This window comes from Pygocentrus nattereri, chromosome 9 (assembly GCF_015220715.1).
Source record: "Pygocentrus nattereri isolate fPygNat1 chromosome 9, fPygNat1.pri, whole genome shotgun sequence".
Lineage (NCBI taxonomy): Eukaryota > Metazoa > Chordata > Actinopteri > Characiformes > Serrasalmidae > Pygocentrus > Pygocentrus nattereri.
This window is the reverse complement of record NC_051219.1, coordinates 36,903,781-36,916,359: the sequence shown is the minus strand read 5'-3', so window position 1 is coordinate 36,916,359 and position 12,579 is coordinate 36,903,781. Positions and strand designations below refer to the sequence as shown.

Genomic DNA, 12,579 nt, shown 5'->3' with positions numbered 1-12,579 from the left:
ATATTTATTCACCCCCCCCCCCCAAAAAAAATTGTCTTTTATTCAAGGAACTAAGAAAAATTGTAAAAACTACCAAGTTCATCATCATCATCATCATCGTTAACTGCTTAGTCCGGATAGTGTCGCAGAACTATTAAGTTACAATAATTATTTGCCATTAAAGCACTAAGAAAACTAAGATAAGTGTAAAAACTACTGGCAATAAGATAATGCATGTTTTAAATACATATATTTATTCACTTCTTACCTTTCCCTTAGCAAACTCTCTTTGTGAGAAGGCCAGTTTGTGTGTAGACTGATTGTCAAGCAGATAGCGAGGTGCAAAGGTCACAATGTGGGTGTCCTGGTAGCGTCCCTTGCCCTTTCTGACGTTGATTCCTTAAATAAATTAAAATAAAGTCTGTTAAAACTTACAACGCTCAAAAAGTAAGATTGAGAACGTAGTATTACACAGAAAAGAAGACTAACCAATATTATAAATGAGTCCTGGTCTGTTCCCGGGCTGGATTACTTTGACTGCTCGCACTCCACTCCCTCCATCCAAAGAGAAACCCTGACACCAGCCTGGAACACCATCTGGGTGGATCCCTTTACCAACACGCATAGTGCACCTATGAGGTACACAGAGAAAAGTAAATCCTAGAAAGTGAGCAAATCTGTAACAGCAGAATCAACTGATAAATAAAAGAAAGACTAACCAAGAGAGAAAAGCATCCTGACTGCATTTCTTTCACTTACATGGTAGGCTGCTCTTTGTCTGTGTAGCAGAAGAGGAGTGGGCTCAGACTCCTGGCTAATTCATGCTCCTCAAACTGCCCAGCAGCATCTGCTTTCCCGTTGTCCTGGCGGAAGATCAGAGGCAGCCCTGCAGGGCATAACGCAAAAAAAACAAAAAAAAACAATTGCATGCGGATAAAAGCATTTCACTCTTTGCGTCATCACACAATTGTATTGTATGTAGATAAAGGAGGTAGCAGTATACCAGTCTTGTTTAGAAGCCAATAAGGAGCAGAGATGAGGATCTTGAGCGCCCCCTGTGCTCGGAGAATGATGCGGATCGTGAGACACAGGAGCCGTTTGTTTGTGTCATACAGACGCATGCGCACCACGTAGTTTTGAGTCCCAGGAGGAATCAACAGCTCTTTACACACTGGGAAGTTCTCCATAAGAATACCTGAGAAAGGTCATGTATCTGAGCCCAATATTTCATGTATATATATATATATTTTTTTTTTTAAAAGCTAGTCTCCAGCTTACCTAATTCTATATTCTGTGAGGTGTCAGCACCATGGAGCACTGCCTCTTTGCCCGGTTTCATGGTTCCTTTGATTGAAGTCCCTTTAATGTAATAGTTGAGGTCACAGGGCAGCAGGTTAGCCAGCACCAAGGTGGGCAGTAGGTAGATGGTGTGTCCTGGCTGCCGGTAGATTTGCTTGGCACCACCAGAGACTGTTTTGGCAGGCTGCTGGTCTGGGTAGCTCTCTTTCTTGATAACAACACAAAATCTAGCCAAGGGATAAAAACATTGATAACTCAGAAACAAGGACAAAAAGTGATGTTAAGCACCAGCATGAAATACTGCATTAGTATTTTTTTTTTTTGTTTGCTTAATTTTTTTTTTTTTGCCAGTGGACATTACCACTACCCAGGTGACTTACATAAGTTGTGGTTAAATAATGTGAGAAAGTCCTAAGCTAAATTCATTCTAGCAATGTAACAAGATATTTATTGCAATTTTGAAAGTGTGTTCTCACTCGTCTAGCAGTCCACTGTGAATTCTCCAAATCCAGTTCAGAATGAATGAATGAATGAATGAATGAATGAATGAATGAGTCAGTGATTTACACAACATCCATGAGGTGCTTCACATCTAAAAAAATATACTGATGAAACCTCTCCAAACTTCTCCCTGCATCTACCTGAAGCTGCGTTTGAGCTGGTCATCAAAGTCAGCTGACTGGCACTCCCTCTTGCTGCTGCTGATCTCTCCAGGGCGCTCCACGCTTGTCCAGTGTATTGGCATCTTGCAGAAAAACAGCCCCAGACCTTTGGGCCGAGCCTGAAGCCTCCATGAGGTCAAGTGGAGAGGGATAGCCAGGGCTTCCCCAGGCAGAATAGGTGGAAGCACAACTGGTTCTGTTAAGGACAATAAGTCAACAAGCTATTAAAAGGGCTACTTGCTGTAAGCATGTAAGCGATCAAAGTTACACAGGCCAGACGCAGGAAAACTGTATTAAGACACTCACTGTCTGGAGCTGAAGGGCTGTCCAGTCGTACCTCCATGGGGACTTCTAAACGATTTTTCACCATCAGAGCGGACTGCACTGTGATGACCTTGCGTGCACTACCCTCCATAGTGATGGAGAAGACCACTCTTACAGGGGGCAAGGCTGAGAACTGCACAAAAGTTTATATTCTGCAAATCAAGACCTCAACTTCTAACAAACTTAATGATCAATTAACAGAGAATATCAAAGAATATACGCACATATACATGGGGATGTATGATGTTGGTTCTGCTGATTGGGCTGCCAACCTAAAATCAAAGAAAATGCTTAAAATGTTAGTATTACAGCACAATTAACTATTGTCAGTGAATTGGATTAGAGCACAATAAATACATCAAAGAAAAGATTAAAAATGAAACCCTTGACAGAGTTCAAGGACCTCAATAATAAGAGGTGAATCATCAAGTACAGAGCATTTCAGTGAATCATTGCAACATTAATCAGATTAGTCTGATTAATACTGTGATATGAGCACTTGTATTTTAATAGGGCCAAAAACTCACTGTGTTTGAGGGGTTATTGCGATCAGGAGCAGCGTAACGGAAGAACACTCCGACCTTATCCACTGACACAGGCTTTACCTGCTCCCAGCCTCCAACACGCACCAGCAGCTGGTGCAGCTTCAGCTCATGGGTGTGTCTGAGGACAGGACAACAAATAATCAAGACCAAGCGAGACCAGATGGGCTATTATAAAAGCAACTTCCATGTGTTTAACAGAACATAAAAAAGGACTTAAACGCAAGGACAAACAGAGACATTAGGCTACATTCAAAAAACTCAATTCTGCACTATTACACTCCAGAACCTTATCTACATCTCCCCAAATATACAGTATATTAAACCATTTGTGCTCAAACTTTTCCTGCAATTTCACACTTGATACACTAAAAGTGATAAACAGCTTCTACATTGATTTCCCTAAATCTATACAATCCTTTAATACATTTGTAGTCTTGCATAAGTGAATACTTGAAAGTGTGTATAGTACTAAACTGGACTTGCGATAAATGGGGAAGAAAAAAAAAAAGTAATGTAGTTGATTATCTAATACATGACTGAAGTCCAAATTCTGTTTTTTTAGTTCAGAACTGGAACTAAGAGGCTAATATTTCTAACAAACACTAGTAGTCAATAGTCACCCAAAAACTGTTTCAGCAAAAACACATATTTAAAGCTCAACTCAAATCGCATATCCAGGTCTTCATTATTTATTAACATAAATGTGGTTTAAAAAGCGTGAACTATTAAAATGAACAAAACTTCACTGCTTTGGGCACCCATTTCATACCAATCCAGAGCTTGTATTCACAAAGCATCTTGGATCAGATTACTCTGTATATATGAGGCTAAAGTCACAAATAATAATTGCAGATTAGCACTACTTTTCCTGTTGTCTAAAGTGGCAGCCTGTCGTTTTATTTATTTTTATAGGCCACAGTAAGTCATAGTGTGTCCTGAACCACATTAACAAGTCTGTGTGTCCTTAATGAAGATCTATATATAGTTTGAGCTGGCTGAAATAAGTTTGGGTGATGTATTTTTATACAAATTATTTGCAAAGTACTGAGTTTTAGTGTTTGTTTGCAACGTTAGCTGCTCCACTCCAGTTCAAAACTAAAGAAGCGTAATTCTGACTGGGCTGATGTCTCAACTAATTGGCTACATGTGAGGCATGTGGAAAAACTCAATTTCAATACAGAAGAGTTCACACACCTGTGTCTAAGTTTCTCACGGGCCTCAAACTCAAATGGAATCTCTTCTCCTGGCAGCACCTCTCTCCACTGACTGATGTTGTGTGTGTCATCTGTCCCGGGCCCACGCACGTCTGATATAGAGTCAGCACTACCACTGTGAGACAGTGCCACCCTGTGGACATAAGAGGATCCGGGTAAATTTCCATAGATGCAACCATGTCCATAAGTTTTCATTTAAACTAAAATTTCTAACATTTGACGCTACACTTTCTGACCTGGTTGGTGTGGTGGTGAGGGTGGCAAACCACATAGTACATCCAGTATGGTTACGTAAGGCATAGGGAACAAAAGGCTGCCTCCTTTTAGACAGCTTCACATCCGCTGAAATCGCACAAGGAAAAGCACCGTTGGTAAACCTTACATTTAGTCAATAAGAGAGTACTGACTACCAGTATTAACACTGGAGCTTTTTAAATTACACACAAAACAGAAACTTTCCACAAACACTGAAAGTGAATGCACATATGGATCGTTTGGGTCTCTTTTATAAATCAAGACTGGATCATGTACATTCACAACTTGAATGTAACATATGCATCTACGGTTTGCATGTTTTCATGTCATTTCAATACACACAGACAAAGCAACAGCGACAAACTGGAATTTCAAAGCCATATCTATATAACTTTATGATCTTCAATTCTCCAGATGGAATCCATGAAGTGACTGTGCAGGTAAACAAAACCAAAAATGAACATGCGATTGGGATAATAACTCCAGAGGGTTAAAACAAAGAGAAAGATCAAAAGGAATGACTGGGGGCTGAAAGTAGAAGTGAAGCCATGCTAAAATCTACAACACCAGACACTGGGCTTGTTTAAAATTCCACTGCTCAGTCTATGAACAGTACCTCGGGCATGAATCTGCTGCTCAAGGCAAGTCAAGCTGGCAGTGCTCCTAGTTCTAAGGTGGGCAAGAGGCACACCTGACAGCAGAGAAAGAAGGTTAGGACAGAGGAGAAAGAGAGATAGAAAGACATGCACGGAAGATGTAGGATAGGAGTGGACTTAGAAAAGCAAAGGCTGTGATTCACAGGTTTTATTCCAGAACTACTGTATTTGACGAGATTTCTTTAATATTGTCTTAGTCATGCCATATAATGCTTTTAAGTGACTGAAAGGCATCTGTTCTGCATGTTACTGATATGCACCAAACTTCATAAAAGAAATTAGTTTTTTAACTAAAGCACTTAAAAACATTTTATTCATAATATTCCCATAAGGTAGAATGTAGAGAGCAATGTTTTTCCCCCCATGTGACAAAGTACACAGAATCTTTTTCCAGTCGTGGCGGGAAGTCAAGATTGACCGCATGTCTGCTACTCACTCTGACCAAAGGAGGGGGGATCCACAGAGGAGCCCATCCAAGACAGGGAGGCGGAGGACTGTGGCGACTGCTCGTCTTCCTTACAGTAATCTGCTAACCACGAAGTCTTGGTGGTGCTGTACTGCTCTGTGTGTCAGAACGACAGGCCGACAGCCAGGTGAGAAAAACATCACACCACTCGTAAATATGGAGGCAAACAGTTAGAGAAAATGGGGCAGGTGAGCGAGGGGGCTCGACCCAGACTACCCACCCAGTAAGACAGAGGTGATGTTCACATCCAGCCTCTGCTTGGCTCGCACTCCCATCTTCAGGCGAGGAGGATGGAGACGGCCTGCCGCCTGCTGCTGCCAGTTCAGGACACATGGCCAGGGCTCGATAAACGGCTCCCAGCCTGCAGACATACATAGAGATGTCTTGAATGTTTACTCTCCAGATGTTCACTTTTGTCTTTAAACTACATATTCTGCCCCAAAAAAGAAAAAGAGTGCTTTGGAGATGACTCAGGAAAGCTGAAAACTCCATAGCTTAGCGTAAAGCCTTTGAATCGACTCCAGCTCACCTGAGAGCTCTCTGTTGTAGTAATCTCCAGACAGAGTGAAGCTCGCATTTCCTTCTTGGGTAGATCCAATCCTCTGCAGTACTGACAAGCCTTTGATGATGCACAGGAGCAAAAACACCTTTCAAAAAGCATCCTAAATGTTCTCTCTAGATACTTTTATGATCATTGCTCAAGCTGACAAAGCATAAAATAACAACAGATGTTAAAACAGATGTGGCTACATATGCGTTGCACCATCGTTGCATAATATTATTACTTTTATTACTATTATTTAGTGCCATCAAGTCGAATCTGACTCCTGGCAACCTTTTGCATAGTGTTCAGAACACCCTGTCTTCAAGTTTTCTAAGCTTCTTAACGGCTTGATATGACAAGCATACAAAATATCAGACTATATTTCTCCAACAGCACAGTACGAGTAATCTCACGTGAAAAGGTAAGCTCAGCCAGGGGGACATCACAGTCCAGGCAGTCATCAATAAAACAGATGCACACACTCTCAGCCTTAACCTCCACCCCAGAGAGCGGGGTAGCTGAGTGTGAGCTTGAATCAGAGTTAGCCCTGCTTCTTCCAGACATGCTCTCTGCGTTCTCCAGCAGCCATGTTGCAGCCTGATCCAACTGTCCTGCAGGACCACACACAAATACTTCACTGTATCCCCCAACACTTCTATCACATTTCCTCAGTCAATCAGGCAATTTAAAAAGCATGACTTGGACTCTTTACAACATGACATTTTACCTTTGCAGTGAATGAGAGCCCTCTTGCAGTCTTCCTTCCTGAATCCCAGGTCCTGTAAGCGTGTTAGCTGATTTTCTGAAAGTACATTCAGATAGAATTACTGTCTGATGTTTCACATTCCCAACCACGCTAAGGTTGTTTTCTGTGGGTCCTACCTAGAAGGGCCTCTGTTCGATGCCTGAAGCTGTCTTTAGGTTTGGAGGTAGTGTCTGGGCTAGCAGTGGATGGAGCTGTCTGAGAAGCAGAATCAGGGTCAGCAATACTAGAGGAGCCAGTGGGGACAGACTTAGCAATTGCTAGGAATAGCTGCACATCATTGTAGGAAAGTCGGATAGCCAGAGCAGGAAACTGGATCTGTGGAGAGAACAAACAGAGCACAGACCAAGAATTTAAGTATTAAGACATTGTAGGAACATAGAAATAACTTGTGAGGTACTTGGGTATACTCTAACCTCCAGCAAGGGGGGAAAGTCCTCGATGTTAAAGGCATCCAGCAACCCTGAGCTGCTCTGGTAGGTAGGGCTGCCACAGAGCTCCACTTGCACATTGACAGGATCAATGATAGACAGGGCTGTCTCTTGCTCACTGCCCAGTCGGCATGAGAACACCTGAACAGTTGGGAAAGAAGATGAAGCAGCTATTAAAGGAAAACATCTGCAAAACAAAATAAAATGTTTTGCACTACCATTTTACTAAACAGTACAGTCCTAAGCTAAAGGGTTCACCTCAATGCCAGCCAAGCTGCCAGAGAAGGGTCGGTCCAGAAGGCGAGGCTTGTAGGTGAGAACAGTGGTGCCTTTCAAAATGATGGCATTGGTGTCCAAACTTGAAGAGTCTTCCACAACTACAAACTCTGTCCCTGGACAGAACAACAAACAAGTAGCTCACTCATTTCCCATGACAAATGACACTGCATGACCACAAAAGCATTACCAAAGGAATCTTTACCAGTCACATTAAGCTTGACCTCCAAATATTTGTCGTGGGTGACAGGAACAGTAGAGCGTTTTGTAACAACTCCACTTTTGACAGTCTTGGGCATGACCGCGCCTGTGGTACCCGGGTCACTGCTGCCGCTTGGCCAGCGCTGGCGAGTGGGCGCTGTCCCTTTTTCCACTGGCATGTGTAGGAAGTCCCTGACCAGCTGGAGCCAGTCAAAGATCAGGAACACTCGCAGGTTATTCAGGACCACAGTGAAACACGAGGAGTCCCTAGTAGATCTAGGACACAGAGATATTAAAAGTTGTCACACAAGGCCTAGTTTATCTTATGTGTGAATCAAGATGAACAACACACTGGACAAATCTGAAAAGATATATATATATATATATATATATATATATATATATATATATATATATATATACATACATACACACACACACACACACACACACACACACACACACATGTGTATATATATACATACATACATACACACACACACACACACACACACACATATATACACACACACACATATATATATAGACTGGAGAAAAAGATCCAAGATGATCTGAAAGATAATCTACGAATTAGCTATGATTATCACGATTACAGTATGCACAAAATCTTTATCATGTGAGATGTACACCTGTAATGTAGCTCCAACTGCAGGGTAGCCCGGTTGTTGCCGGTTTTTGAGGGCTGTAGAATGCAGTCAAATACATTGTTCTTGCCCTCTGAGGCTCTGCTGGACTCCTTGTAGCGTGTGTCATAGGCCAGGAGTGAATGAGACACCAAATTCACAGACTTGGAGCCATTTGAAAAACTCTCAAATAGCAACTTGGATTTCATAAAGTCAAACCTATAAAGGAGAAAAAATTACAAGCCAATTCATCTTAATGGAAAGCTAAAAAGGTAATTTATATAATATAAAATGCACATATAAATAAACAGGACATGAATAAGACACCTGGCCAAAGACCGCTTAGGCCCAGTTGATGTGGGTCTGTCAAGTAACTCCAGACTGACATTCATCATGTCAACCAAGAAAGAGAGGCCTGTATAACGGTCACACTCAGAACCGTCTGTCAATGACAAATGCAGAGGCAAAGACATTAACAAAGCATTTAAATGAGTCTCCTGAGAGAGTGACTAATTCAGCATCAGCAGTTCACCAAGGTTTGCACAGTACTCTTCACATATTCTGCAAAACAAATGGAGCTACAAATGAACCATCTGTGGATGCAGTTTCAAAACAATAATGCATTTCATCTAAAAACAGTACTATGGATAGCAGTGAATTGAAAAAGTTGGAGACCAGTTGGCATGATTTAATCTACAGAATAACAGGACCCAGCTTTCTTTCACTGTTGTCAACTTTACTATATGCTACAATGACCAATACTAATCTTATATGCAGTTAGAGGCCCTAAGTACAAATGATACTATCCATCCATCCATCCATCCATTTTCATCCATGGTCGCCAGTCCATCACTGGGCAGACAGACAGACACAGACAGTCCCTCACACACACACACACACACACAACACACACACACACACACACACACCACACACCCTGGGGCAATTTAGCATGTCCAATAGACTTGACTGCATGTCTTTGGACTGTGGGAGGAAACCGGAGAACCCGGAGGAAACCCACGCAGACACGGGGAGAACATACAAACTCCACACAGAGAGGACCTGGTCGAACCTAGACCCTCCTTGCTGTGAGGCGACAGCGCTACCCACCACGCCACTGTGCCGCCCCAAATGATACTAAACCTAACATAATTTATATAGATGTAATGTAAATTCAGGAGATAGATTACATAGCTGCTGGGATCCTGTAGGTTGTACGGTCTAAGGAACTCCTCCACAGGCTCTCCAAGGTTGTGCTCAAGCAGTCCACGAATTAGCTGGTACCTCTCCAGGTCCAGGGAACAGTGTACAGATGACAGGCTGCCATGGATGGACATGTCTGGGACTGCATGACTCAACTCCCTAAAACAAAGAGGTAGATAGACATTTCTGATTTAAGAGTCTTGCCCTGCTACTTTGTACTCAAAAACCCATAAAAACAAAGAGGAAGGAAAACAACAAGCTGTTTAGTGTGTAGCACTGTTTGTACTTACTTGTCTAGATTACGTTCCACTTTAAGTTTAAGGTGGCAGCGATCCTTCAGCAGACTGCCTCCTGTTCGGCGTACTGAGTAGGACGTGAACACCAAGTCGTGTTCCATGTGCTTCCCCTCCACTGTCCCACGGTTCACAGGGTAGCCGTTCTGCAGAAATAAGTCATCTCTTCCAGATCCAGGGCATGCAATCCAACAGACATGCGTGATCCTCTACAAACACAAAGCCACAGGTTATCTAGCATATAGAACATAATTCTCAAAAAAAACCAAACACTGTTGTTTGTGTTGGATTTATGCCACTCAGCAATCCTACAGTTATTAACCTGGATTTGGATGCATATTTGCATCAGGGATGCGTCCCACAGCTGGCTGTGGCCTGCTGAGGGTGAAGCCAGAGGCTGTGGTGCTAGAGGTTTTGAGTTTGTCTGTTGATGCTTCCTCACTTGTTTTTGAAGAGCATTTTTCAGGCTGAGCATTTTTCACCTGATCCTTTAAGAAAGAAAAGAACATCAACACATCAGAATATCATTCACAAAAATGAAATCAACCAGGGTTTGGGTATTTAACAGAGTGCTAAAAATACAGACGAGAAAAAGAGAACGTGAGTCAACAGTTGGAGAAAATAACAGCTGAATAAACCGCACTGTGATAGTATTGTACACTATTACAGAGCATGAAATGGCAAAAATATTGTAATATTTCATGCTGTATGTGCAGCAGTCAAATGCTTTCAGATTTCACACAGTATGCTCAGAGTGGCAAGTTATTAGAAATTGTATTTGTTGTAGGGGTGGGTGATATGGCAAAAAGTATAACATTATTACATTTTCATGAAACAAAGTAAGCATCATATTTTTTAGGTTTGACAAGCTGGAAGAAGACAATAAACAGCAGTGGTGAAATTAAAAATACTATCAAAAAGAATTTTGTTTCAACATTTCATACACTGCTTCTAACTGTACTAAATCCAGTTAAACAGGGCTAATTATGATATCTTTGTAATAAAACACACAGTTGCTTTGCATTCCATAAGTAATGTCAATATTCGCAATATTCTCAGAAAAGCATACTGTGATAAATATCATCATATTGCCCACCTCTACGCAGCTGCATGTCACAAAAGGAGTGACAATTACAATCATTTGCAGTAAAAGAGAAGCACCTCAAATCGAAAAACCTCTAATGACTGATACCTTATAGTGGGAGGGATCCTTGTACGAATTAGCATGCAAAATCAAATTCTTCAGAAAAAAAGTTAAAACACAGTAAATGTTATTTAAAAAATTAATTCATGTTACAAAGATGCATGCCTTGCTTTTAAATTTTCCATTAAAAAGATGCTCTAATAACCATGCACAGTGAAAAGGGTTGGAACTGCATCTATAGAGCGCTTTCAACAAAGCTTTGTTTTGTAGGAGCCAGGGGCTATAAAAACAACTACCCTTAAAAAGTGGTTACCTTAAAATACCTCCCCATAAGGAACACTCTCCTACTTAACCAAGCAGAGGGAAAATGCTCCTGAGATGCATCTTATGGGTGCAGAGGGTCTGAGGGTGTGCATATGAGCATGTTCATGTGAGGTAACAGGACTCACCAGAGAGGGGAAAAAGGTATGTGCCATGGTAAGTTTCTCTACCTTGTCTCTGAGAGAGAAGGTGCCTCGGCTGCCTGCTGGCAGGAATCTGTTGCTCACTTTGAGCTGACCAAGGTTAGCCACTATGAGGCGCTTTGAACGGGAGCTCTCTGGAATCAGGAGAACAGGAGCCCCTGCCTCAATGTCCAAAAGTATGCGTGAAGCTCGCTGTGGACGCTCATGTACCTACAGGACACAGAAAATATAAAATTAGCAAAAATGGTCAGTCCATTGTTTTGAGAACATCAGCAGCTTCTTTGTTTGATTTACAATTTTCCTTGTTTTGGTTTTTCCCCTTTTCTCAGCAACAATTACTTGACAGTTACACATCTTTTTAAAACCACAGTGTCGAGTTGTCTGCTCACAGTGGAAAGGATGGACAGAATCAAGCAAGAATGGAGCCTGATTTTCTCCTCTCTCTTAATGATTTAAGTACTGTTTTATCTAATTGTGACAATTTTGTGGTCAGCCAGTATTACATGGTTTCCCATTTTCTATAAGTCTTTGATTTCTTTTTAACTCCAGTTTTATCATTTACTTTCCTTTGACTTTACACTTCCTTATGAAAATAGATAATCGTATATCTAATCTCTTAAGAAATAATCAAACTTGTACTTGATGGCTGCTGAAAAATAAGTGAAAAGTGGTCTCTGACTTTTTCACAGTACTGTACATCACAGACACAAAAACAGAGAAATAAATTAGTATATCCCAATTCTGCCTTTTCAAAAAGCTTACACTAATTAAGCAATGACTGACAGTTGGTGAGAGACATAGTGAATATTACATACATCACACAAACAAACATTGTTGAAGTTTGAAGAATTATGAAGAACACTGTGAAGAATTTCTCTTCCAATCTCAGAAATGCTTCTGCAAACAGTGACGAACATAAAACAAGATTTAACTAGAGTATCAGTAACAGACGGATTCGCTCTGATTCTAATATCGTTATCCAATTAAGAACTAAAGTTAAATATGAGCTGTATCCTAATCAGATGCTCCTGATCCCTGGCTTGAGGCATGTGAAAGGAGATTAGAGTGTGGGCAGACATGGCTCAGTGTCTCTGGAAAGACAGAAATGGGAGCTGACAACTTCCTGTGTAACCTCCTCTCAGGAGGGAAGGTAAGGGCCTCTCCAACAAGCAACTTTCAAAGACCCAGTTACCTGAGCCATACTGCCCATCACATC

The 12,579-nt window shown here is 41.4% G+C and overlaps 1 protein-coding gene across 1 annotated transcript in view; it reads right to left on the bottom strand.

Annotated features, from left to right (window-relative positions):
- vps13d (vacuolar protein sorting 13 homolog D) overlaps nt 1–12,579 on the bottom strand; it is a 54,495-nt gene that overhangs the window by 26,243 nt on the left and 15,673 nt on the right. Inside the window, 29 exon segments of the mRNA XM_017709709.2 lie at nt 248–378; nt 469–611; nt 739–865; nt 983–1,174; nt 1,258–1,505; nt 1,920–2,136; nt 2,247–2,397; nt 2,489–2,536; nt 2,792–2,927; nt 4,004–4,156; nt 4,260–4,365; nt 4,895–4,969; nt 5,371–5,496; nt 5,621–5,761; nt 5,930–6,019; nt 6,358–6,555; nt 6,672–6,746; nt 6,827–7,025; nt 7,124–7,279; nt 7,397–7,530; nt 7,620–7,891; nt 8,266–8,478; nt 8,587–8,689; nt 8,692–8,701; nt 9,450–9,621; nt 9,753–9,868; nt 9,870–9,964; nt 10,078–10,243; nt 11,391–11,573. Coding sequence (XP_017565198.2) covers nt 248–378; nt 469–611; nt 739–865; nt 983–1,174; nt 1,258–1,505; nt 1,920–2,136; nt 2,247–2,397; nt 2,489–2,536; nt 2,792–2,927; nt 4,004–4,156; nt 4,260–4,365; nt 4,895–4,969; nt 5,371–5,496; nt 5,621–5,761; nt 5,930–6,019; nt 6,358–6,555; nt 6,672–6,746; nt 6,827–7,025; nt 7,124–7,279; nt 7,397–7,530; nt 7,620–7,891; nt 8,266–8,478; nt 8,587–8,689; nt 8,692–8,701; nt 9,450–9,621; nt 9,753–9,868; nt 9,870–9,964; nt 10,078–10,243; nt 11,391–11,573 — 4,176 coding nt within the window.